We start from the raw sequence: 25274 nt of genomic DNA on the forward strand, positions 1-25274 counted from the left end.
CAAAATCAGTTATGCATCTGGCTTTAATGTTAAACTGCAATGAAGTTTAAGCTTCAATATGACCTCGAGATACCTTTAATAATGAACAGAAATATTTTCCAGTCTAAAAGTCCATTGGAAAACACATTAAACACTAAAGCACAAACTAACAAAATTTTTAATTTCTAGTTCCAAAGTTCTGTCCAGCCTGAAAGTCAAACGTAAGACTTACCTTACCTCACCTAGAGCAGTATGTAACAGCAGCTGCTTTTTCAGCCAGGTGCTCAGCTTGCCCCACCCAGCACATCCAGTTAATACTTGGCAAATATCTGGCTCCTATCTCGACTGAAATATTTCTAGCTTTAAGAAATACCTTTGTATGTGTATATAAAAACATTCAGAGAGAGAAAGAGAACTCACATGTATCTCGCATCAAATAAAGTGAGAGAGTTTCTCCAGGAATAAAATAATCAGTCCCCATCTCTCCTCCCAAATGTAGAAATTATAAAATCCTATGCTAAGAAAAAGAAACAGAAAGGCCAAAACTCTATGCACTGAAGAGAACCTCCTGCAAAATATTTGTGTGACTGAGTATGTCTATTTCTCCTCTGCATGCTCCCCCAATCATGTGTTAACAAACATCAGTAAAGAATCCTCAGCACTGTAGTCACAGGTTTTTTCAGTCAGCATCCAAATATTTTCACATTTCCCAAATGAAGAAAGGGTGAGACTCTTCTTTTGCCCTTACCTATTCTTTTGTCTCCTGCAAACAGTGAACGCTGCTCTAAAGACAACCACGACTGACAGAAATTACAGCAGAATTACTAAAATATTGAGAGGTGGAAGTTGGGGATGACTGGCATTTCAGGATTAGGTATTTCATAAAAAGTATCTCCTTAGGGCAGTAGCACACTTTGTCCCGTGTTTGGCCAGTCAGTGGATTAGGGAGGAAATTTCCATTGCAGATCAGTGTATGCTTTGGAAAATGGCACTTAAACTGCTTGCCCGTCACTTACTGATAAACACCTGTGGCAATAGCAGGAAACACGCAACAGGTTCAGGCATAAAATCCATCGTCCTTGCTAACAAAAGAGTGAAGAAAACTACATTTTCCTCGCCCATGCCAGAGAAGCAGTAAATAATGTCTATAACCAAGCAGCTGCACGAGATTATTTACCTGTTTCGGTGTCTCTGGGGGGTGAATGGCAATAGCAGCAGTCCATGAAGATAACGTAGTTCAACACGTTGAGGACCAGACCTGAAACCCCAATAATGAGGACGAGCAGCTCTTGCTCAGTCTTCTGAGGGTTGATAAACCTCTTGATAGCCTCCACGAAGATGCTGAACATTAGTGCGGTGGCGAAGACGGAGTTGCCGAAAGCCCCCAGCACGTCTGCCCGGCTGAAGCCGTAGGTGCTGGCCTTGTGCCACCTGATGCGGCTGAACCGCACGCCGAACAGCCCGATGATCATGGAGATGAAGTGGGAAAGGACAGCAAAGGCATCTGAGGCCAAGGAGAGGGAATTGCCCACGTAGGCGACCGAGATCTCGACGATGAAAATGGCGATGCTCACTATGCACATGAGGATGAGGCGGCTGCTGCGGCCCGAGTAGCGACCCATTCCTGCAGCTCCTGCCCCTCTCTCACTGCTGGGATCTGTGGAGACGGCGCTGAGCGAGGAGCAGCTTCCTGCCCGCGATCCTGCCCTTCAGCTGTCAGTGCTGCTCACATGCGGGAGCCACTTTTATAGGAAGCAGTAAAACAATAAATCCGTTTAAAGGGCGGTTCAGCCAGATTTGTCATGTGAAGACACAGCGAGGGCTCCAGTCCTGCAGGTGTTCCACCTCAGGAGGCACTCTTTCCTACAAAACCAAAAAATAAACCGAGGAAGACTACTAGGAGCACCAGCACTCACTATTCTACTCAGTGTCAGTGTCCTGAAAAAGTGAATAAGACCCAGAAAGGAGAGCACAAGAAGGTGGCTCAAAATCTTAAGTGGTTAGAAGACCCCTCTTCTGCATAAGGATCTCCTCTTGTGTCTGTTCCTGCCATTTCTCTTCCCAGTAATTTTAGTACTGAAACAATCCTACTACACATCTGTGAAGAAAGACATTTGAAATCCAGGTTGGGTGGACATGTTTTTTAAGAACACAGCAAACATTAACTGCTTATGAGAGTCACTGAAGATGCTGTTCACAGAACAAGCTTCAAAGACGACTGAATTGATCTTCCATTTTAGCAACCTAATCCAACAACTATACAACAACTTCTTGCAGTTTTGGCACATTTTAACATTGCTCATGAATATGGAGAAAATTTGGAGGCCATTTTCTAAACAAGCCACCAGTAGACATGGAAGCTGAGTCTAAGTAATAAACTCACAACACATTGTTTATTTCCCATTTTGAAAGCCCTGTCTCAAAATCTCAAAGTAATTCTTATATGTTCGCATATAAGTCACAGTTGGGGAAAGCATAACCAGAAGTTCAAGCTGCTGAGGTCCTAGTTTGTACTTTGTGCCATTTCTGAAAAATGGATCCGGAAGCAGTAACATTTTTTGTCACTCATTGCAGTACCTGTTGAGCTCTGAGTGTCCTCATAGTTAACAGAAACCCACAAAGTACTGCTAATAGCAAACCAGGCAGCATGGGCCATAAGACCAGGTGTCTTCCTTGAAAAATTTATGATCCAACTTATTTAAAATGCCCATCTGTGGACGCATATGCACACAGTTAGTGATGAGATAGGACGGAAGGAAATTACATGAATCACATGCAGTACAGCCATGGAGAGATAAGATAATATTGATAACCCAAGCTGACCAATTGTCCCTGCGGGCCTTAGGCTCCCCAAGGTGAATTAACTTTAGGTTAAAAACAAACATCCACCCCCACTTTTCATCTGGATTTTTGCTCTCAGGGTTTCAACAGCCAAAATATTTATGTTTAAAGTCCAGTTTGTTAAAAGCCTTGCCTGCCAACATACGTAATCTTTAACGTTTGGTCATTTGCCTACCTACACACTGCAGCTGCAACTCATGGGCTCCTCTCTTCCTGCCATTTTAAGAACACCATTAAGCCTGGAAGAGTAGATTACTAGAACTAATTGAAACATGGAAACAACATTGAAAACTGGCACTTACTCATTTTCCTCTTGGTCTTTCATGCCTGGATTACCATTTCTTTCCCAGCTATTTCTAGGGTGTTTTCTTTTCTTGTTGTATTAAAATGATGCTTAACTACTTACTTTATTACCTGAGTGGCAGAGCATGAAAAGTGAGAAATTTTTTTTTCAAGTTATTATCCTTTCAATCAGTACAAAGGTCAAACTTCAGCAGTCTAAAAAGCCCTTCCTTACACAAGGTTGCAATTACCAAAACAAGAGATAAATGAAGCACTCCCCCAGCAGCAGAGCTGAAATGTTCACCCGTTTCCAACAAGGAGCTGCTAGCATGATGTTAAGGCACTTCTCTTACACCTCCCTTACTATTTAACCCAAGTTTATCAGTATACAAGAACTAAAGAAGCCCAGGAAGTTTGCAATTCTATTATAAACACAAAGCAGTATCATTTAATCGACAGCAGTGTATTATTCCAATGCATATACCTATTTTTCTAAGAGACAGAATCTACTCAAGGTCTAAAAGTTTTTTCTATAATGCTTCACAGATAGCTCAGATTATGCTTTTGGCAAAAGGATGCTTGATACAGATGTTATCTCTCCCAGGCAAACATTAGCGTCTTGGTGGAAGATCATCACAGGGACTTCTGCATGTGAGGTATCAACATTTCAGACCTTTCAAGCCTTATTATGACCAGGAAGAAATATATTCAGGAAAAGGAAAAAAAAAAAAAAAGGAAAAAAAAAAAAAAAGCCTGGCCTTCTGTCAAATCTGTCTTCAAACAAACCCATTTGTAGGCTCAGAGCAACTAATTTCTAAGAACAGTGTGTCAACATGTTTACTTGAGGATTTGATCCAGTCAACTGGTTGAAGGTTGGCTGTTTGCTCAAACCGATAAGGTCAGAGGCTGCATTTAGTTTTGCCTTTCCTTTGTTCTGAGATACTAACAGCTTCCACATCTCATTTTTAAAATATGTGTTGTAGAGCACTTCAGTGGGAGCTGAGAGTGCTCATCTATTCTTAAAAAACTGGTTCGCTCTGCCAAAAAATCTGGGTACACTCCTGCCTCTCACACCTGAGGACATCGAAACTGCTGGTGGCTGCTCTTCTTCTCCAGCACCAGAGAGGTGCTGCAGCCAATCCCACTCCAGGCTACTCTTAGACACCCACCATTTCAGGCTGTGAAAACATCATTCTGGTGTTATTGCTCACCCTCTTTCTCCAAGTATAATCCCTGCCAGCAGTAGAGGCAGCACAGCAGGATAGAGACCTTAGGGCCACTTGTCTGGTTTGTTAACTGAATCCAAAGATAAATGCGTGAACAGACACATCCTTCCATAAATCCTCTGCTCATTACTACACCTGAGAAAATATCTAGACAAATGCAAGATAGATAATTTTAAGATGCAATTGAAGCAAACCCTTCAGGACTAACTATAATCCAAAGAATATTACACAGAATTTCCAAGTTTCAAGCTGATCTGAAATATTTAATAATTTTTGCACTTCTCTGTGGAAGAACTGAGGTATTATCACAAGGCACATGTTCATAAACTGGACAGGCCAGGTTCAAACTTTAATATTCAAAACTTTACTTGGAAGGTTGACCATTGGAATCTGGAGAAAAGCAAACATTCTGCATGCCTTTGAAAAACAGAGAAGAACTGGCAACAGTACTCTAAGTCTCCTGCATGCTAAAGACTGGCTGCTACATAAAAACCAGGTTTTTGGAAACATGCAGACACGTAGCATTGGCCAGGAAGTATTTGGGGAGAATCTTACTGGTTCAACTTTTTAATTGCCAAGTTTTTACTGTACTCTTTTTAGGAAAAGGTGCTCCTGTAAATAGCCTTCAAACATACAGGAGGAAAGAAAGCAATGAATCAAGTGTGTGTCATCTAACCATTGTTTTGTTCCAGGGCCACCTCTCTGTTTTTTAAAGCCGATCTTGTGCTCAGCATGGAAGTAATGTTATTTTTAAAATTATTTTGCAACTCTTTAACATCCAGCCTCCTCTGCTAGAGCAACACTTAGTAAATGTAGGAAATGCAAAAAAGATTTTATGGAACATGCTGTGAATATAACCTCAGGCTAAAAACTCTAGCACTGAACTTACCTGTCTTCAGATTGCCTTGGCATTACTCATTGCAGTATCACTGCCAGACACCCGTAAGACTGCAAAATAAGAAAACGTGAGCTCGGCAAAATATCTGCAAGAAATGGCTGCAGCCTGCATCTTGCTACAACGTGGCATTTAATCTTGCAAACTTGCTTTACAAGGGGGTGAAAATCTGGGAGGTGATTGTTTTCCTCTACCTCTGCTCTGTGAGACCTCACTTGGAATGCTGTGTCCAGCTCTGGGATCTTCAGCACAAGGCAGACATGGACCTGCTAGAGAGAGTCCAGAGGAACCCACAAAAATGCACGGAGGGCTGGAGCACCTCTCCTGTGCAGACAGGCTGAGAGTTGGGGTTGCTCAGCCTGAAGAGCAACCTGAAGGCTTCAGGGAGACCTTAGAGCCCCTTCCAGTACCTAAAGGAGCCCACGAGAAAACTGTAGAGGGACTTACAAGGGCAGATAGTGATAGGACAAGGGGGAATGGCTTTAAATTGAAACAGGGCAATTTCAGGTGAGATATTAGGAAGAAACTCTTGAATGTGAGTGTGGTGAGGCACTGGAATAGGCTGAAGTTGTGGATGCTCCATGCCTGGAAGTGTTCAAGGACAGGTTGGATTGGGCTGTCTAGTGGATGGAGTCCCTTTACACAGCAGGGGAGCTGGAACAAAATGATCTTTAAGGCTCCTTCCAACTCTTCCAAGCCATTTATGATTTTATGTTTTTATGAAAATACTCCTTGAAAGACCTGGCTTCAGAGGGGAGTTTTCTAAAGGTAGCAATTATACCATGCCTACAGGTTAGCAGGAAGTCTCCACTGAAAAATTTGAAGGCAAAATTAAAAGAAGATGTTTTATCTAGAAAGTAGATGCCAGCACACTGAAGAGTACTGTAGTTTTCATGACATTACCTCCAACCTTCTAGGCATTTTCTCAATGTACAAGGAAATACATGCACCAAACCAGAAAAAAAGACATCAGCAAAGGAAACCTATTCCTCCCTACTGAGCAACAGAGAAAAAACTCACCACAGCATGCTAGAGCTCACAATACATCTTTATTATTGGAGATGTTTACAGAAAAGTCTGTGAATTACTGCTAGCCTAAGACTGACCACTGGGGAGCCGGGTTATGGTTTATGGCTTTGTCTTTGAATTATTTAAAAAGGTCACAAAACCGATTGAAGTTTAAGGGGCTATTTCAGTCTATTTAAAAAAGTTCAATTCACAGATAAAGGAGAAGGCTCTTTCACTAGTGATTTAGTAGCTACGACCAAAGAGGGTATAGAACTTGGCAGGGTTTTTGCCACACACACATCTTGCTCCAGGCTGGAGTTCACGGAGAGGCTGGAAAGGTATGCAGAGGCTTTTTGCTCCCATGGATGGGGCACCAGGCTCAAGATCTTGATCCCTGAAATAAAAGGACATTAATAAATAAATATATTAATAAACAAATATTTCTATTTTTTTTTTAAAGTGCAATAAAGGGTATTATACAATAAAGGGTATTATACATGAAATCTTAAAACCACATTAATCATTCTGAAAGGTCCAGAGCTAAGGGAAGTAAATATTATGTAGGACAGCAAGAGTCTGTACGTAAGTGTTGTACTCAAAGGCATCTTGCATTCCTGTTTTATATCAATCAAAAATATCAAAACATTTTGATTTTGATCTTGGTAAACACTCTCCAGTTCAGTTATCTTTTACCTGGCAGTGGTCTTCTTGATCCAATCCTCACACTCAATTTCCCCACAGAAAGGGATTTGTACAATCTAAAGGGAGGAGAGAAGGGGAGAGAGAAAAACCCAACAGTTATACATCTAAAACAATCATCTTTGTCTTTGGAAGATTCCTAAACCTTAAGATCTCAAACTGGGAAAAGTCCCAATCGTTATGATTGAAGTTTAATAGCTCTTTTTCATCAGAGAAATAGAGGAGCACAGCCATCCCTCCATAGCGCAGTAAGGAAAACTGTACACAAACCCAAAGCACCGTTTAAATTTAAATCTTTATTTTAACCAAATACATATTTATTCTGTGCAAAGTATAAACATTTTTTTCTCATTAAATGTTCTGTTTTCCAGGAAAAATTTAAGATTTTCAAACTACTGAGCAAATGCTTGCCTTATACACTGCAAGACAGTGCACAAATAAAGTTCCCACTTTAATTCCATTCCATTCCACTATGAATTTTCATTTTTTCTGCGCATACAATTGCCAAGAGCATATTTTTCTGGGGGGCATGGGGGTGGGTGTGCAGCTTCCTGCTGTTTCCTTCACTTAGCTTAACTAAAGAAAATTGAGAGACTTAGGCTGAAATTATAATGTCACACGCTCTTCTCTGTACTACTCTTAGCTATTGCAGCAGATCTCTTGCCCCTAGTTTTATATTTTATATTCCATTTTACTGACTTTTTTTTAAAAATAGATTTCCACAGATAAAACCCAGTTTGCTACCAAGAGGTAGCATTACCATTAAAAAGACACCCCCCCACAACACACATTCCAACAATCATGAAATGCTGATAGCTGAGGACAACCTCAGCTACTAAATGCAGCCTTCATTCATTTTAATTCTATCCAGACTGTGACTAAGCTTTACTCAGTGCATCTCTCTCTCACCTAATTTACATTCTTACTGCAACATTCTCAATTTGCCATTAACTGGAACACATCTTTATTAGATTTTGCTTTATGGCTTCACTTTCTTGCAACTGAAAAAAGGAACTATTACCACTCTACTACACTATTCTTGCATTAATCTTTTGTTAGTGAAATGAAAAGCAGTCCATGTTTTTAAAGAGTCTGCAATTCCATTAAAGGAAAAACAGCATCAGGAAATAAATAGGAGCACTTATTTAATCTTAGAAATTTTCCTCTTAAACTAATAAGAATAATGGTAAGTACTAATAGAGTGCAATTTCAAGTAATTCAGAATACTATAAAATTAAGTTAATACAACAAAAATAGATAGAGAGTGAAACAAACACAAAATGGCATATCTTTTCAATTCAGACATGCAGCTCACAATAAATTCATATAACCTAAGTACCAAAACAGTGGAAGTATCCAGTGTGAAATGTAAAATTATTTGTTCATATTTCCAAGCTTAATGACCTTTAGATTACATTAAAGCATTACATTAGATTACATTCTAAGCATTATAAAAACAGCTTAATTCTCTTCATCACATCTGGAATCGAGCTGCACAAAACAGTGAGTGCTGGATATTGCTAAATCAGTCCCTCCTCTGAAGTTCATAATTATTCCTTTAAATTTTGTTCTAAATTGAAATTAAGTGCAATAGAAGTACAAGAAAATAGTATAATGGAAGGTCAAGCCTAACCAGAACAACTTATTTTTTGAAGTCTAAGAGAGTATTTGTAGATTTTTGGCACTTGTACCATATTTTTCATCAGGAATTTTGAAATTTTCAGGGTGGATCTAATGGTACACAACCCCCCTATCTCTATAAAATACACAACCTTACTAACTAATGGTGGGGATCCTACCTCTTGAGCACACTAATCCAAACAGATAAACAATTTCCCAACCTGATTTGTGACAGAATTTCAGGGTTAAAAAATTCTGTCAGTTGTTCTTTGTAAAAGAAACTAAATTCTGTGCTGAAGGCTTAATCCCTCATCTAAACTTCAATACTTTTTCACTTTTCAGATGTTTAGATCAGTAGAACTCACTCATCCACATGATGAGTTATTGTTACTATATATCCAAGGAGATTTCTGACTTGCAGTAATTCTTAATGAACCTGATGGCTTCTACTCAAGTCATAAAGGTAAAACTTCCTTGACGTAAATAGCTTGTACTTTAAACTCTTACCTGGACCTTTATATGAGACTTACTAAGTGTTTTTTCTCTGTTTGCATTAGAATTATGACAGTGAGGTTATTGTAACCTGAATGAAATGTTAACATCACTCTCTCTTAAAAGCATATTCTGATAAAACCATTATTTGAAAGGGATAAAAAGGGCGTGAGGCACAAGAATAGAAGTAGTAAATTCCCTTACCTTTCCTGAATCAAGCTCTTTTTGAAAGTCTTCCATATTACTGGCCACCACCATATGACTTTTTAGGTCCTCAGATGCTCTAAGAAAAGGAAAAAAATTCAGTCAGGAAAAATTCTTTCACATAAATGCACTGGCCTAATGAGCTAAGTTTTCAGAGCCAGTCAAAACAAAAGGTTACAAAAAGAGCTATATAGTCATTAGAATCTTCCTAATCAGGTTATGTCTTTCTACCACTGATCCTCAAGGAAGTAAAATTTTGATTAATTGCTAATGGGGTTTTCTCCAGGTTGCTGCACATTTCACTGTGTTCATTCACACTGTTGTACCCATCAGTTAAACAGTGACCCAAAGGAGACATAAATAAATACTACAGAAGTATTTTTTGCTTTTAAAATTATCTTCTAAATCTAAATCACAAGATGCTTTTGAACTAGGTAAAAATATTTTTCCCTGTAAACAATTTTGATCACCAGTGAAAGAAATAGAAAAGCTCATCTGCCACAGTTCTGTGTGAAGAATAGCACTGTGAAGAACACGCTGTTCTTGGTGAACTTATGAGCAACAATCTGCAGTGACAGACCTGTGAGGGATTTTGGCATTTGCAGTAAGGGCAAAAAACAAAAAGTATTTGATTGCTTACAAGAAAATTGTTTACAATCCTGTGAAGGTCAATAGGATCTTAAAATACACTTCTGAACACAGAACTTCAGCTACTGAAGTTTCTTGGACAGCTTTGTGTCTTTCAAAATTCTTTACCAAAAGCATCTTTAACAAATGAGTCCTGTACATAGGATCATGGAATTATTTAGGCTGGAAAAGACCTCTAAGATGACTGAGTCCATCCACTAAGCCAACACTGCCAGGCCCACCACTAAACCATGTCCATAAGTACTTTTACATGTTTTCTGAACAATTCCATAGATGGGTATTCCATTACTGACTGGGCAGCCTGTTTCAATGCTTGACCACGCCTGCAGTGAAGAAATTTTTCCCAGTGCCCTGTCTAAACCTCTCCTGGCTCCACTTGAGACCATTTCCTCTTATCCTGTCACTCATTACCTGGGAAAAGTGACCAACTCTCACATGGCTACACCCTCCTTTCAGGCAGTTATAGAGTGATAAGGTTTCCCCTGAATCTCCTTTTCTCCCGGATAAACACCCCCTGCTCCCCCAGCCACTCCTCACCGAACTTGTGCTCTACACCCTTCACCAGCTCTGCCGCACTTCCTTGGGCAGTGTTAAGGTCCTTGGGACCCGTTTATGGTGTGTTTATGGTGTATTTATTTATTAGTAATACACGTGAACTCGTGGATGTGTTTTTTCAAACTAGTTCCTTTTACCTTTTACCTTCCATTCCTTAAGAACAGCAGGCAGCTTCTATCACTGTACGTGAAGAAATTTAAGAGGCAGAAAATTACATGACACAAACAGGAAGATGAGCCTGTCTTTCTTCACTGATAAACCATTAATGTGAGAAGTTCTGACAGAATAAAGGGCATCTGTGATTAGTAGAGCCATTTACTGTAACTCTTAGTTTACCTGCTGTAAAGGTTTGCATGGATCTCCTCCAAGACCTGCTTAAGTTTCTCTTCTGCTTCATGTTCAGACAATGTCAGCTTCTGCCCTGTGTCTCTCCTAACAGCTACAAACTGTTGGCTCTTCATGTCTCGTGGTCCCACTTCAACCCTGACTGGGACACCCTTTGTGGAAAAAAAAAATTAGAAGTTATGATGAAGAAGTAATTCTCAAAATTACTCTCTCTCTGTGGCTTTTTGTTTAAAGTCCAGTCTTAATATAAACTCACTTTATACATTTAAATTTCTTTGGAAAAAAAATCACCATATATTCCAAAGCTCATATGCATTTCTGTCTTTCCCATCCACATTCTCTTCACTTGTGCATTCTACCTTGCTTCACTAGCTCAGAGACTGCATCAGTGCCAACATGCACGTAATACTGAAACACTGCTGAAACTGCACTAAGTTATCCTGCATACTGCGAATCAGATTTTTTAAGTCTGAACAATTAAAACTTCTATAGCAATCATAATGTTCTAGTCCACTCAATAATACATTTAATTCTGTTTTCACAGAATGCTTTCAATAGCATTCAACAGGTATTGTTTTAACAGCAAACAACATAAGTTCTGCTATATACAGCTCTAATATCAACATTATTTGCATAGGATATTTGACTACAAACAGCTAATTGCTTTCACAAAGCTTTTATGCTTTATAAACTTTGGAGGTAAGATGTAATTTCTCATCCCCCATACACCATCACACAAAAAGATTTTCCATGTCACTGAAAACAGTCAATTAAGAGTCTACCCTGTAACTTATTTTCTGCACATTCTAACACGTATCCCAGACACATTCTTTCACAGGAAATGAAGAGAGTGAATGCAGATACATTTTGGAGGATTCTTCCCCCTTCACCCTCCCAAGGAAACTGAATCAGTAAGTTTAAAAGCTAAAACCATTCTATGGTGCTCAAGAGATGGACAGGAGAATCAAAACCTGTACCCAAGCTTTGTGTGCATTGTGTGCTCCAGAATTTCCACAAGTTCACAGCTTCCAAATGACTCCCTACACTCCCTCTGCCCCCACTACCTAAATTATGCTAGAAAGGTGAATAGTACAGTAAAAGGCATCTGATCAATCAACTGTCTACTACTGCTGCACATAAAAAGCTATTGAAAACTGTTAACAACGAGCAATTCAAACTGAACATTCTGGTTTATGACCACAAAACATTGTCTCCATAATAAAAACTTGGAAGAGATTATCCAGTACTTCTAATTGTAATATTACTAAGTGAAAGAATACTTCATGGTCCCTCAGGAAGATTTTCCAAGAAAGCAATGGTACTAACACCAGACAATACAAAAGAAGTACCAGTGACTTGTTTTTTTTCGGGAAGTAACATCAGAAATCTGCTAAGATGAAAAGTACATAAGCCAAAATATTTTCCAGTTAATTCTTGTACTTCTTATTGCAGCACCTTTGTATTTTTTACCCTATGAAATTCCTTATACACTCAATAAAAAGAGTGTATTGTTCCTGCAATGAGCCTGAAGGTGCAGTTTAGGTACTATGCTCAAGACATTAGTAGATTTTAAGAAAAACATCAAATTCATCCTGTACTGTGTTCCTTCTTGAAAAACCTAATTTTATATAGAAAGTTTTCCAACATGGCTTCACGGTACTAGAGCTCCATGAAAAAAAAACAAAAAACGTTACACAAAGGGAAAAGAACTTTCAGACAATAGGAACTTTGAACAATTTGGGCCACTTCTATCATTCTTCTTACTTTGAAGATTAACATATTGAAACTGATATTAAATTCAGAATAAAATATGTTACATCATTCAATTTTTAATTATTATTATTACCATTGTTTCATTCTGCTCATTATTTTTGTTTTTATAAAAGCCTCTTCTATCAGAGGAAGCAGAACTGTTCCTCTCAAGTGCTATATGAGGGGAACATGGCAATTTAAAAACAAAAATATTACTCCTTTCTTTGCTGACACTGCATATTTATCTTCTCTTTTCTGCTGCATGCACAGAAGGTTCTGTTGAGAGTCAGGACACACTGACGTATTAATACACATTGTAAAAAATGCAAGTAATTTATGCTCCTAATTAAAATTTCCAGGTATATAAGTAGAGCCCTAGAAGTTTAAAAATCCCTAATGACATGCAAACCCTAGCAAACAGAACAAGTCTCGGAAAACACCTTTTCTTCATTTATTCACAGAAGCGATCACCGATTGTCAGGCAGCAATTCTTAATTTACAGAAAACATTTGCCTTCAGAACACAGGGCACACATGGTGTACATCATGTATACCCCTCACCTAGGCTTCAAAACACCTTGTGGAAAGAAAAGTACCTTAAGTTCCCAGTGGTTGAACTTCCAGCCGGGTGAGTAGTTGTCTCTTAAATCAGCCCGGACACGGATGTTGACAGCAAGCAGCCTGCTACGATATTCATTACATTTCTTCAACAGAGCCTCTCTGTCCTCTTCAGAAAGGGAGTTTGTGATACCACAGGGAATAATTACAACCTGCAGTAGGACAGGACATGTACTTTATGATACAAAACAATTAGCTCATAGTTATAAAAAACTGAAAACCAATATTGTGGTCCTATATCCAGTAATTTTTTTCATGCTCTCAGAAATGAAGGATACATTTCCCTTTTTCATACTAGTGACACAGATAACATTACTTCAAATATCAAAGAGGACCTGTCCACCACAAGTATCCTAAGGATTTGTATTCACTTCACACAGATACTCCGTAACTAGACAGCTCCATCCCATATGAACCAGCTATATGTGTATGTGTATGTAAACGTACATGTATATGTATATCAGCTGCCTGATATGAAATGCTCATGAATTTCAAGCTAAGAAAGCAAAGTAGTTTAAAGCATTTTTACACACCTGAATACAGGCTACACGAGGTGGGAGTACCAATCCCATGTTATCTCCATGAATCATTGTCATTACACCAATAGTCCGAGTTGTAATGCCCCAGGAATTCTGATAAGCAAACTGTTTTTCTCCTGGCTTCTTGGGATCTTCAAACACAATTTCAAACATCTTTGAGAAATTCTGCCCTAGATGGTGTGATGTTGCTCCCTGAAATAGATGCACGCAGAGAATTCTACTTAATGGAAAGTTAAGTCTAACAAGCATCGGTTTAAACCTTTCATCTTCCTACATTTAATGAAAAAAGAATTATTTGAATAGGTAAATACCTGGATAGCTCTTCCACTGGCAGATATAAATGCCTCTAAAGTGGTTGTATAATCCCCCCCAGCAAACTTCTCCTTCTCTGTCTTCCTTCCTTTCACAACAGGTATTGCCAAGAGATTTTCATACACCTGAGCATAGAGATCAAGTATCTGCAGCACCTATAAAGAACAAACTGTCTTCAGAATTACTCAGCATTTTGCATTTTGTTACAACATGAAATATTTTTACATGACAGAGTCTGATATCTTAAAAATTTAACACCTTCTCAAGACTTTGTTTAGAAACTAAGATTAATTCAATTACTTTAAACATTTGATGCTATTTTCCCTAAATCAGAAAGCAACTGCAAGTCATGACAGAAAACAAGAAAAGTCACAGCAGAAATTACTCTTTCTATAGTTGTATGTTATGTAACTCTTCTAAGAGTTATATTGACTTCTAAATTCCACCTAAAAGTCTGAACATCTACTACACAAATAAAGATATGCCACAATACTCAATAAAACATCTGCCTTTTGGGCAAAGAAAAAGAAGTTTTAAAACTTTTAGCAGTAAACACGTGAATGCATTATTTAAATTTTTAAGGAAAGTTGATTTTTAAGTATTTTTAAGAAAAATAATTTTAAGGAAGGCACACACTCTTCAAACTCCCCATATTGTTTATAGATACTGAAGCCTCAGAAACGGGTTACATCTGAGAAAAAACACGGGTTCTAATAAACCTGGCATTTTTCAGAAGGGCTCCAAAAAAAGGTTTCCACGAGGTCTCAGTACAAAGATTTATTTGTGTTTCTATGGAGTAAGGTAACTTCCTGGCAGGAGAAGCACCAGTGCATTTGTTTTTACCTCCTCTGCTGCCTCTTCATATGTTGCAAATGCTGTGTGTCCTTCTTGCCAAAGGAACTCACGAGTGCGAAGGAAAGGCTGGGGATGTTTGAACTCCCAGCGCTGGAGGGGCAGAAGTAAAACAAATTTAACATTATGAAGTGCCAAACTATTGTTAAAAATAATGTTTATCAGCAAGCATTAGAAAATTCTCAATAAAGATAAAAAAAGCCAACTATTCACAGATTTCTACTTAATATAATCAACCACATACATTGATAAAGAATGTTTTATTAGAAACACTGAGAAAAACATACCATATAAACCATGGTAATAATTTTGCCTTGAAATATGCGCTGTAATCAGTATGATCCTGCCAAGTCCAGAGGGAATAACTCTCCTACACTGCATTTGTGATAAGAAGAGGTACTCAGAAATTGGTTATACATACCACAACACTGCACCATTGATTAAGCTTGATAGGAAGATCCCTGTGTGACTGCACCCACTTTGCATAGGAAGGATACATGACTGTGAAAAGAAAGAAGCTTTGAGTCTCCACACAATAAAGACATTTATGTCAAATTTTTCCTTTTGCTACATATAAGCTTAACAGTCTCTGCTGTGATAATTATGCTTTTATGTTTCATTTCCTTTGAAATACATTTTTTGTCTTAATACATAATATTTTCACCAGAGTATTTTCACTTCATTCCGAGTCTCTGCAAAAGAGCTTGGTTGCTGCTGGTCAAAGTATAACCCAAAGCTTATTAATTAATGACACTGTGTATGAGTCACTGGCTTACAGTATGGTAAAATACACCCAGGTTCACAACAAGGAACTCACTGACCTCAAGATTTCAGGATGCTATAGTAGAACTGACTCAATTAAAAACTCATCCAGCCTTGGGTCTTAAAATGCTCGTTTAAATTACTTAGAGGAACGGTCACAGTCAAAACACGTGCCAAACTGAAGTGAACTATGAGTTGAAAAAACTTCCTTATAAACACTATAAACCAACTAAACAAATGTGTTTTCAGACAAAGTCAGTCTTCAGGATATTAATGAAAAAAATTCCTTGAGTTGGCTTTTCCTGAAAGTGTCTATTTAAGGGAACCTGCTATGAGCAGCAGCAAAATTAGGAAATTTTCCTAAGAAATTACAGAAAACACTCTGAAAAATGGGGGCTTCCACTTTTCAGAAGGGACTCTTGTCTGTCAGCTACACTATATGCAAAACTTCACATATAAATTTACAGCCAAACTACATGAAAAGAGGCCCACCTGTTTCACTTGTGGGACGTATAGCAATTGGTTCAGCCAGTTCTGTTTTTCCAGATCTTGTGACCCAAGCAACCTAAAAAAAGGAGAGAAGAAAAAAAATTCAAACAAAACAAGTTCGGAAAAAAATCCTCCAACCCCAAACTTACTTTCATACCCAGCTGCAGACTAAATGGTTGGGTTTTCTTACAGTCAGAATAAAATGAAGTTTTGAAGTGTACCTCAGGAGCAAAGTCAGCAATATGAGACTTCTCTGTCTCTAAGGCAGCCTGGGACACAAACATGGGGAAGTAGCAGTTTTCCACTCCAAGTTTCTTGATCTCTGCATCAAAGAAGTCTTTGATGGCTTCCCAAATAGCGTGAGCCCAAGGACGAAGAATGTAACAGCCACTCACATCATAGTATTCAATCATCTCTGATTTTGTGATCACCTTGCAAAAGATTAATCAGATGCTGAAGCTTGAGTTTGTACACTGAGAACATTCAGTAATTCAAGTGTGTGTCATGCAATCCAAGAGAAGTCTCCTACTTAAAACCGCTCAGATTGTTAGTAGCTAAGACATACTTTCAGGTCACTTGTATTATGTAGAGAGAATTAACCAGGAACATTAAGTTTAATAATAGGTCTGAAAAATGCAAACACTTAGCTAAAACTGAATTTCATGAACCCAAGTAAGAGACTATAGCTACTTTCCAGGAACAAAAAACCTGTATTTCCCTAAGAAACATCTCTAGCTCATATCAGAAGAGAATTTTATTCTTTAGAGTACGGGCAAAAATTATACTACTGACAGGAAATATACACTACTGACAGCTATTTACAGTCTCTCAAAACAAGACTAATCTAAACTAATCATCTCTACTCGGGTTGTTTTCAATCTCACAAGCCAGCAAAATTGTTCAATATCAACAGATATTAACTTTCATTATGCATCACCTTGAGCTGAAATAAAACTCTCAAGTCTGTGAAATTCCCATAATATCGATTCAGTTTTGTACTCTTAGAGAAGAGAAATCCAGGTATGAATCAAGAAAATCATATATGTATTATATATATGAGATTGGGCGGTTGACACTCATCCTTTTTACAGCTTCCTAACTTTATTCAGCTCTTTACTCCAAGGCATTTCTATTTAAGACCATGGTGACAACATATAGCATAGGAAAGAGCAAATGCTTTGCTTTATATTGAAAAAAAAAAAAAAAAGAGACTCAAACAGAAAGATGTAAATCCCAAACAGACACTGATTTATAACAGACAATTAAATCCAACTGATGTGCACTTACCTGAGAGAACCATTCTGAAAGATTTTCTTCTTTTTTAGCTTCTAGACCCAGCCTGTGGTATGACAAAAGAACCAGATTTGTGCTGTTCAGCATTTAGCAGAACTTACCCTAAACCTTTTATTTTCTCTTTTATTTTGGGGCAGGAAGTATGGCATAATAAGTTGGAAGAGTATGTTTCAGTTTTACATCAAAATGCTAAGTTTTGGCTGGTGGGAGTTGCTAGCATTTCCTTACCACAACAGAAATATTTAATAAGAATAGCTCCAGTTTTCTAGTATAGTTTGAACCCTTCTAATTCTCACTACAGCTGTATTAAAGAATCTCACAACAACACATTAAAAAACCCAACCACCAGTAACCAGTCCAGTAAGAACTTAAGTTTAACTAGACCTGTGTGTGAGCTGTTTTGGTCTTTATTTTAAATATTTCCTACCTCGCCAGTACCTACAATTTCAGGAAAGATATGCAACTCAAATTCACCATTCATGTGAATGTCAGTCACATTGTCTGAGACAGAAAACTCACCCTACCTCAAAATGAAGATAGCCAATAAAACTGCAAGATTCTAAAGAAGACTAAACTCACCAGACTCAAACGACAGAACACAAAAGTAAAGGTTTTTTATCTCTACAGAGAAGTTTTAAAGGTGGGAAATAGATTTTTTCTGGCATTATTTCTATACAAAATAACCACATCTCTGCCTCTAATATATGATTTATGTACATGGAACAGGAAATACATAGCGCTGCATAATACCTGCTGTAAAAAGACCTCTAAACTTTCATCAAGACACAGCAGCACATTTGCAGAAGCAAATAATAAGCACAAAAACTTCTCAGTGATGGTAACAATACAGGATGCTGAAGTACAACTGACACTAAATCAACTTTGGTAACTTGATTTTGCCTCAATCCTGAACATGAAAATCAACAGAGTTATTTTGCAAATGTCCACACTTTCAAGTGAAATGATACTTGTATCAAACCAAATCTGAACAGAGGTAGACAGCCGATGCTTCTACCCAATAAGATTAAAGACTGCATCTTTACCTGGTTTGTTTCTTAGGGCCTTGGCCCTCTCCTGATCCGTCTGAGGAGCGCTCATTACCACTCTGTCCTTGCAAAGGTTCTTTTTTGGGGCCATCACTTTGCTTCTGTTGCTTACTCTGCTTTTCAGATTTGTTCTCCTTTTCTTTCTTCTTTTTGTCTTTGTCATCTACACCACTAGCAGATACTGGTTTATAGTCAACTCCTGCAACAGACTTATACTGGGCCTTCAACTGAAGAAGTTCTTTAACAGCCACATCTATCTTTTCCTTGAAGAACAAAAAGAAAAAAAAAATTACAGAGAAATCACTGGAATAATATGGTTCTGTAAAAATCTATACAGCATTATGGACATTCACAGACTGTTGGCAGAAAAATCTGCACAAGCTAACATGTAAGTTTCAGGTGCTGACATTTTAAAGGGTCATATGCAACAGTATATCTAATTTTAAAAGTATGTTTCAGATCTCAGAATTCAAATGCTGCCTACTGTAAAGGTACTTTCCTAATTCCCATAATCACATTAAATTTCAAGGAGAGTTTTAGATTTAAATACATATATTACATTTTTACACTACAGTGTATATATTATTACCTTGTCTGCTTTTTCTGCTTTTAATTTCCTAACTTCATCTCCTTGAAGAGCTACTTTGCTAAACAGGGCTTTAGCTTCAGGAGTGTCTGGACCACTGGGTACTGTGTTTGATGTCTGAGGCAAAGCCTCCTGAGCTGCTGGTGGGTGTCCTGGCTTGTACTCCTGCCCAGTCTTCTCCTTGTAGTCAGCTTTTAGAGAAAGGAGGAGTTTTACTGCTTCATCTATTTGATCCTGTGTGGAGGACAAAAAGCAAGATTTACTGCTGAGAATTAAAGAGAGCACTGGCCAGAAGCAGTGATTATCAGGCTATGAAACCAACCTCACCAACCAACAAAAAAGCCCCCCAAAAAAACAACCCAACACCAAAACCAATTTTGCAAGGTAGAAATACAGGCAGAAAACACGCCCCCCAGAAGTGCCTAAAAAGCTGCAGGCTTTGTCTTGTACTCTTTTTCACAACCATCACTGAATCTGTCTAGTTTTGAAAAGTCTTGCTGATGCTGCAGCACACTAGATACTTAAACAGTCACTTGTCCCAAACACAGCAAGAGATAGTAAAATACATTAAACCCTTCTGCAAGGTCAACATCTGCCATACTCATGCCTATTCACCTAGATATGAGAGGTTAAGTTTGACTTCTTATATCTGAGTCAAGAAAGTACCCAGCACCAGAACAGTTCTGCTTGGCATTATCAGACCATGCATGACCTGGACATAGGGGAATTTCATCACCACTTGGTGAAAGACTTCCTCCCAGCGGTAAAATGTGGTCATGATTACAATTGTTCACTCCAATGCCTGTTGTACCTTGGAAGCTTTCTCTGCCTTGAGTCTGCGTACCGCTTCCCCTTGCTCAGCTACAGTGTCATAAAGTGCTTTGCCATTCACTAAGCTACAGCTTTCAAAGTTACTGCAGCAGACAGGAGATGGAAGTGCAGTAGAAGATAGACAAGGCGGGGTTGAGGGTGGATTTCCAGGCTTGTACTCTTGACCTGTCTTTTGTTTATAGTCTGCTTTTAGGCTTAAAAGAATTTTCACAGCCTCATCTACTTGTTCCTAAAGCAAGAGAGAAAAAACAGCAGTTGCAGATAAGGGTAGAAATAACAGAGGTGTAACACAATAGCTGAGATAACACAAGCTTTACTAGGACTGCACGAACACAGCTGTTGTAATAAAACTTTTACAGCTATCCTGTTAATCTAAGTTGTTATTATTAAATACTGTGGTAAAACTTCTTAGCCAGAATACCTACAAGTCCTACACCAAAGGACCAAATCAGGTAGTGTAGGTAAGGGATGATTTCTGCACCATAAAAGCCTCCCATTTAGGTGGCTTAGTCCCCTCCAGTTAAAGCAGTCCATGTGTTGCACACTGGAGAACAGCAGCAAATACATGGACTCTGAAAAAATAATGGTTCTTTGGTCATGATCAGCTAACTCCGAAATTTATTACTGCCATTCTGGCTCCAAGTTATAGCCCTTCCTTTAAGTTACTGCCTATCCTCTGCTTCGCTTATCTTGCATGACTAAAAAAAGAACTTATTTTCCATGCAATAACTCAGAACTCATGCAATCAGCTGTATCATCAGCTCAAAAGAATTTGGGAAAGCACTTCATGGAACTTGCTTATGTTTTGCTCCTCAAATTTCACAAAACCTTCTATTGGGTTTTAGCCTAAACTGAAGACACTGTTCCACTCAGAAGCATCCACAGGGAGAACACCTTTGAAGCTTTCTCCGATTTGAGCTTGCGGACCACTTCTCCTTGTTGAGCTACTTTGCTGTACAGAGCCTTGCTGTCTACTGGACATGGGGATGGAGGAGTGGGAACAGGAGAACACTGAGGAGGGACAAGGACCACAGGTGGGCTTCCAGGCTTGTACTCCTGGCCTGTCTGTTGCTTATATTCAGCCTTTAGGGATAAAAGGACTTCCACAGCAGCACCTATCTCCTCCTGAAAGAAGAGAGAAAGGGGCAGAAAGAGGGAGGAAAAAAGATATAGATGTAAGACTCTCAAGAGTACATACATAAATGTACATATGTATTTATATGTATTTACATTTATGTATTTATATGTATGTACATTATGTACATACATAAGTATGTTCATAAAAAGACCTGCAGTTTATGTGCACCTATTCAATTTTCCTAAGTACTTAGCAGAGTTACTCAGAGAAATTCTCTCTACTACTTTCTTATTTTAACAAAGTAACTCCTCTTAAGGGATATATAACCCTAACAGTCCTAAGTAAAATTATAACAATAAAATCATTTAGATCTTTCCATTTATATAGATTTTATGGTGCCACCAAGACACACTACAACTATCAACATTATTTAACCATGAAGCAAACTATGCTATTTTCCCACTCTTGATTTTCTGCATTAGAAAGGAAAGAAATAACACAGCTAAAACTAGCTATCTTTGCAATATACGTTTACAGAGAGGAAGATGTCACAAAAACATCTGTGGCATTTGGATTTTCCCTTTCTGGTTTTGGAGCTTTGTTTTAAGATCTAAACAGCAACAATTCAATCCTATGAAGTCACATAATTTGACCATACTGAGTTAAAAATTAAAGAAATTGCCAGGGCATTTTAATCTCAAGGACTTGATTTGGATACTTAACTCTTGCTGTTGGGTAAATTCTGTCCATATTTCAGAGTACCAGCTTGGGAATTACGGGAATTCACCAATACAAACTTGGCCATACAAACATAACTGAAAAAGTAAGTGTTGGAAAACACAAGTCTTGACAGAACAGAGCCCAGTCCAAATGATGACCACTATAAAAACCCTGGATACATAAGCACCCATTCACCTCCACAGACAGAGAACAATGGCCATGCAAACCCAGACCAAGCCAAAGGATTATTTTAATCATCACCTTAGATGCTTTCTCAGCTTTCAGTTTTCTGACTACTTCTCCTTGTTCTGCTACTTTATCATACAGAGCTTTACTGTCCAGGGTACCAGAGGTCTCAAGCTTTGATGACTGTGCAGTTCCAGATACTGGAGGATTTCCTGGCTTATACTCCTGGCCTGTCTTCTCTTTGTATTCTGCTTTCAAGGCCAGCAGCTGTTTCACAGCTTTATCAATATCTTCCTTTGCTGCCTTCTTAGCCTTCAAGTCACGAACTACATCACCCTGTGCAGCCACCTTGTTGTAGATGATCAGGTGACCTTCAGATACAGTACAGGCTGGAGTAGAGGCATGACCAACAACTGGAGCAGATTTTCCTTTTACAGCTGAACTAGCCTTACAAAAGGAAAAAAAAAAGCCAAGTATTCAACATGTAATCTTGTACAGAAACAGATGTATAGTAATACACTTTATGGTACTTTCCTAAATCACCAGTTTACCTCTTTCTTTGCAGTTTCAGCTTTGGCCTTCTCTTTTGACCCAGATGTTGGCATTTCTTTAGTGTGTCCATCAGGGATGTAAATCAAAATGCACGGGGCATCTTTACAGCTGTAAGGGCTATAAAAGGATTTATAGAAAACACAACAGTAAAGAAAAAAGGAAATACAAGATAAATATCAAACATTTATTGAAACAAATTAGCTACTCTTTCTAAAAGATGCTCTCACACAACTGCAGGTTTCTTTGTACACAGCTTTAATTACCTACATTTACGTAATTAGGGATCTGCAATGATTCCACTTACATGCAAGTTTTCCTTTTTTTATAATATTTATATACTTATGTTATAATTACATGTAGATGTTTTGATAGCTTGTGTTACAATTCAATAGTATGTGCAGAGTCTAATTGGAAAAATGCCTGTTTAGTTCCATAGCACTGCTCCTTAATTTCTATACTTCAAATCACAATGAAACCATGACCTCATTACCAAGTCCAGGTTAGGTGGGGTGCACCTCAAGTGCCACATACTTGGCTTAAGACAGTTTGAAGAGGCAGGAACGTGCAAAATACAAGCCATGCCAGGCCACAGAGATATTCCCCAGAAAGATCATAGTAATGGGGAAAATATTTGCAGATGACATTACTCTTGCCAATGTGTGTATGGGAAAACACTAAAACACAAGAAGCTAAAGCAAATTCTGTGAAGTCTGTTTAGACCATTCCCAGGTAACTTACCTCACTGGCTCATAGGGCTGATCACAAATAAAAAATCCTCTCCTCTGAAGTTGTATGATGTCTCCTTTTTTTAACTCCTTAAGGCACGGATCACCCAGCATCAGCTCTTCTTGCTGTAAGTGTTAAAAGAAATCAGTCCATGTCTAATACAGCAAAGGAACAGCAAGAAATACAGTAGAGACGTAGAAGGATAGTGGTGATTATCTCCTTTTCAAAGTGTCAAAATGTTACTTAATTCCAGCAGCAGCAGAAAAAGTACTAGCAAAAAGATGCCATATCATAAGAATGTATCACAACAAAAACCCAAACTATTGGTCTCAGACATGTAAAAGCTCAGTGACAACTGAAAACAAACAAGAGTTATATTTTAATTTTGAGATTATGACAGGTTACATGGAAACAAAGAAACTAGATACACCGGCACAATTTATCTGTTTGACACACAACCAATTAAATTTTAAAAAGAGCAACTAGAAACAGTGAATGTAAAAAAAAACCCAAACAAAAACAAAAACAAACAACATTAAGTTTAGTGGAATTAAAAGGGACAAAAATGTAACTCACCTTGCTATTTCGGTTGATATACTGCTTGAAGTCTTCATCTTTACCTAGAACTGGCTTAGTGATCAGATGCTCATAATTAACACAGACAGTTGGGATGAGGGGTGCATGTGGAGTTTCTGCCAGCCAAGTGATCTTAGTAGTTTTTTTGAAGTCCTTATTATCTAAGTTCAACTTGGCATCGATGGACACAATTTTTCCACTTGAATTTCTACAGGAAAACAGAAATTGAAACGGTACAGCCTAAATGATCAGTTCTGATTCAATACTACAAAAATAAGTGTTCACAGTTTATTTTTGAACTGTGAATCTCAGAAAATGAAGGAGTTCATTCACTGCTGTTGAAGGTCTACATTAAGTTTGTTGTCTTAAATCTTAATATAGAGTAAAAAGCACGGGGGGGGGGGGGGGGAAATCTTTGCATGTTTATGCTCCCTACCAGAGCTCACCACATTTGGGCACTGTCTCAACACAACCACTTCAAAGATACTATGATGACATTAAATGGTCTCCTTCCCCACCTCAACAGTCGTGCAATTGAAACTGTGACAGGTTTGGTTTCTCAGTATGGAAAAACAGTATTTGTTACAGGGTGAAAGTTGTTAAAATCCTGGGTGATTTTTTCTGTCTGAAAAAGCTGTTTTACAGTGGCAATATTACCACAGAATCATGGACAGCACTGGATGAGAGCGACAGGCAGTATCAGGACTGATTAATGATTTCAAACCAGAACCTACAGTAAAATGCACTCTATGCTAACATGCAGTTTCATGCCACATTTCAAAGCAGATTTATAGATACGGGATCATAGAATCGACGTATATGGCCAACCATTAATTCTTTACTGTGACAAGCTTCCTGTTAAAAGAAAAAGCAACAAAAATCTGAAAACTAAAAATGAATTTCATCTGTCACTAAACAGGTTACCTGCTTATTTTGGTGATGACGACATTGCCCCAGTTTATGAAGGTAACCACCTCTCCCTCCGCCAGGGTCTCTGCATCTGCGCCCTCGATGAGGACTCTGGAGCTGTACCACACAGGCTTCAACCCAACGTCAGCATTCTGTGAATAATGGTTTATGTTTCAAAGACAACAGATGAAGACAGAAGATGGACCATAACAGTAATGCAAAGCTACAATATTTTTCCAAAGCTCTCTCCAGTTTCTTGCTCACAGGTGTTGCCCACATTCTTCTGACAGCACATTCCAAAAATCCACTGATGGTATATTCCATTTCCTTAAGGTCCACACATCTTTAAGATCTCACAGGTAAACCCAAAGTTTTTCTCAAGTTTCCATTTTGCTACACAAACTCCCTTCAAAGCTATTTTCAGAACTCTCATTTTTGCTTTTTTATAAAGTTATTATGGAAATATATATGGAGCTTCTTTCAGCTGCATAGATTTGTAAAGATGGAAACCAGAACCACATCACTTATAAAATGCTCAGCTTTAAAGTATCTCAGCAATTGAGATCAACTTTTATTTTCTAAAAAAGGCCAACAGCTGCGAGCTCAGACCTTTTCAGCTGGTCAGAAATTTTTAATTTGTTTCTTCTGGACAGT

At 38.2% G+C, this 25274-nt stretch overlaps 1 protein-coding gene across 3 annotated transcripts in view; it reads right to left on the minus strand.

The window, feature by feature from the left end:
* Window positions 1-6263: 6263 nt before the first annotated feature.
* EPRS1 (glutamyl-prolyl-tRNA synthetase 1) overlaps window positions 6264-25274 on the minus strand; it is a 38164-nt gene continuing 19153 nt past the window's right edge. Inside the window, exons 14-33 of one of the 3 annotated variants that reach the window (XM_062490437.1) lie at window positions 24636-24772; window positions 23712-23919; window positions 23148-23260; window positions 22409-22526; window positions 21933-22304; window positions 19854-20102; window positions 19046-19276; window positions 18454-18719; window positions 17405-17456; window positions 16339-16548; window positions 16121-16193; window positions 15288-15367; window positions 14858-14959; window positions 14014-14169; window positions 13697-13894; window positions 13142-13315; window positions 10786-10946; window positions 9247-9325; window positions 6925-6989; window positions 6264-6625 (exon numbers count right to left, since the gene is read on the minus strand). In XM_062490437.1, the coding sequence (XP_062346421.1) occupies window positions 6475-6625; window positions 6925-6989; window positions 9247-9325; window positions 10786-10946; window positions 13142-13315; window positions 13697-13894; window positions 14014-14169; window positions 14858-14959; window positions 15288-15367; window positions 16121-16193; window positions 16339-16548; window positions 17405-17456; window positions 18454-18719; window positions 19046-19276; window positions 19854-20102; window positions 21933-22304; window positions 22409-22526; window positions 23148-23260; window positions 23712-23919; window positions 24636-24772 (3195 nt within the window). In that variant the 3' untranslated portion in view covers window positions 6264-6474. Of the gene's footprint in view, window positions 6626-6924; window positions 6990-9246; window positions 9326-10785; window positions 10947-13141; window positions 13316-13696; window positions 13895-14013; window positions 14170-14857; window positions 14960-15287; window positions 15368-16120; window positions 16194-16338; window positions 16549-17404; window positions 17457-18453; window positions 18720-19045; window positions 19277-19853; window positions 20103-20767; window positions 20999-21932; window positions 22305-22408; window positions 22527-23147; window positions 23261-23711; window positions 23920-24635; window positions 24773-25274 lie in introns of all 3 variants that reach the window. The other 2 variants (XM_062490438.1, XM_062490439.1) reach the window with 2 other exon arrangements.

Source organism: Cinclus cinclus, chromosome 3 (genome assembly GCF_963662255.1).
Source record: "Cinclus cinclus chromosome 3, bCinCin1.1, whole genome shotgun sequence".
Lineage (NCBI taxonomy): Eukaryota > Metazoa > Chordata > Aves > Passeriformes > Cinclidae > Cinclus > Cinclus cinclus.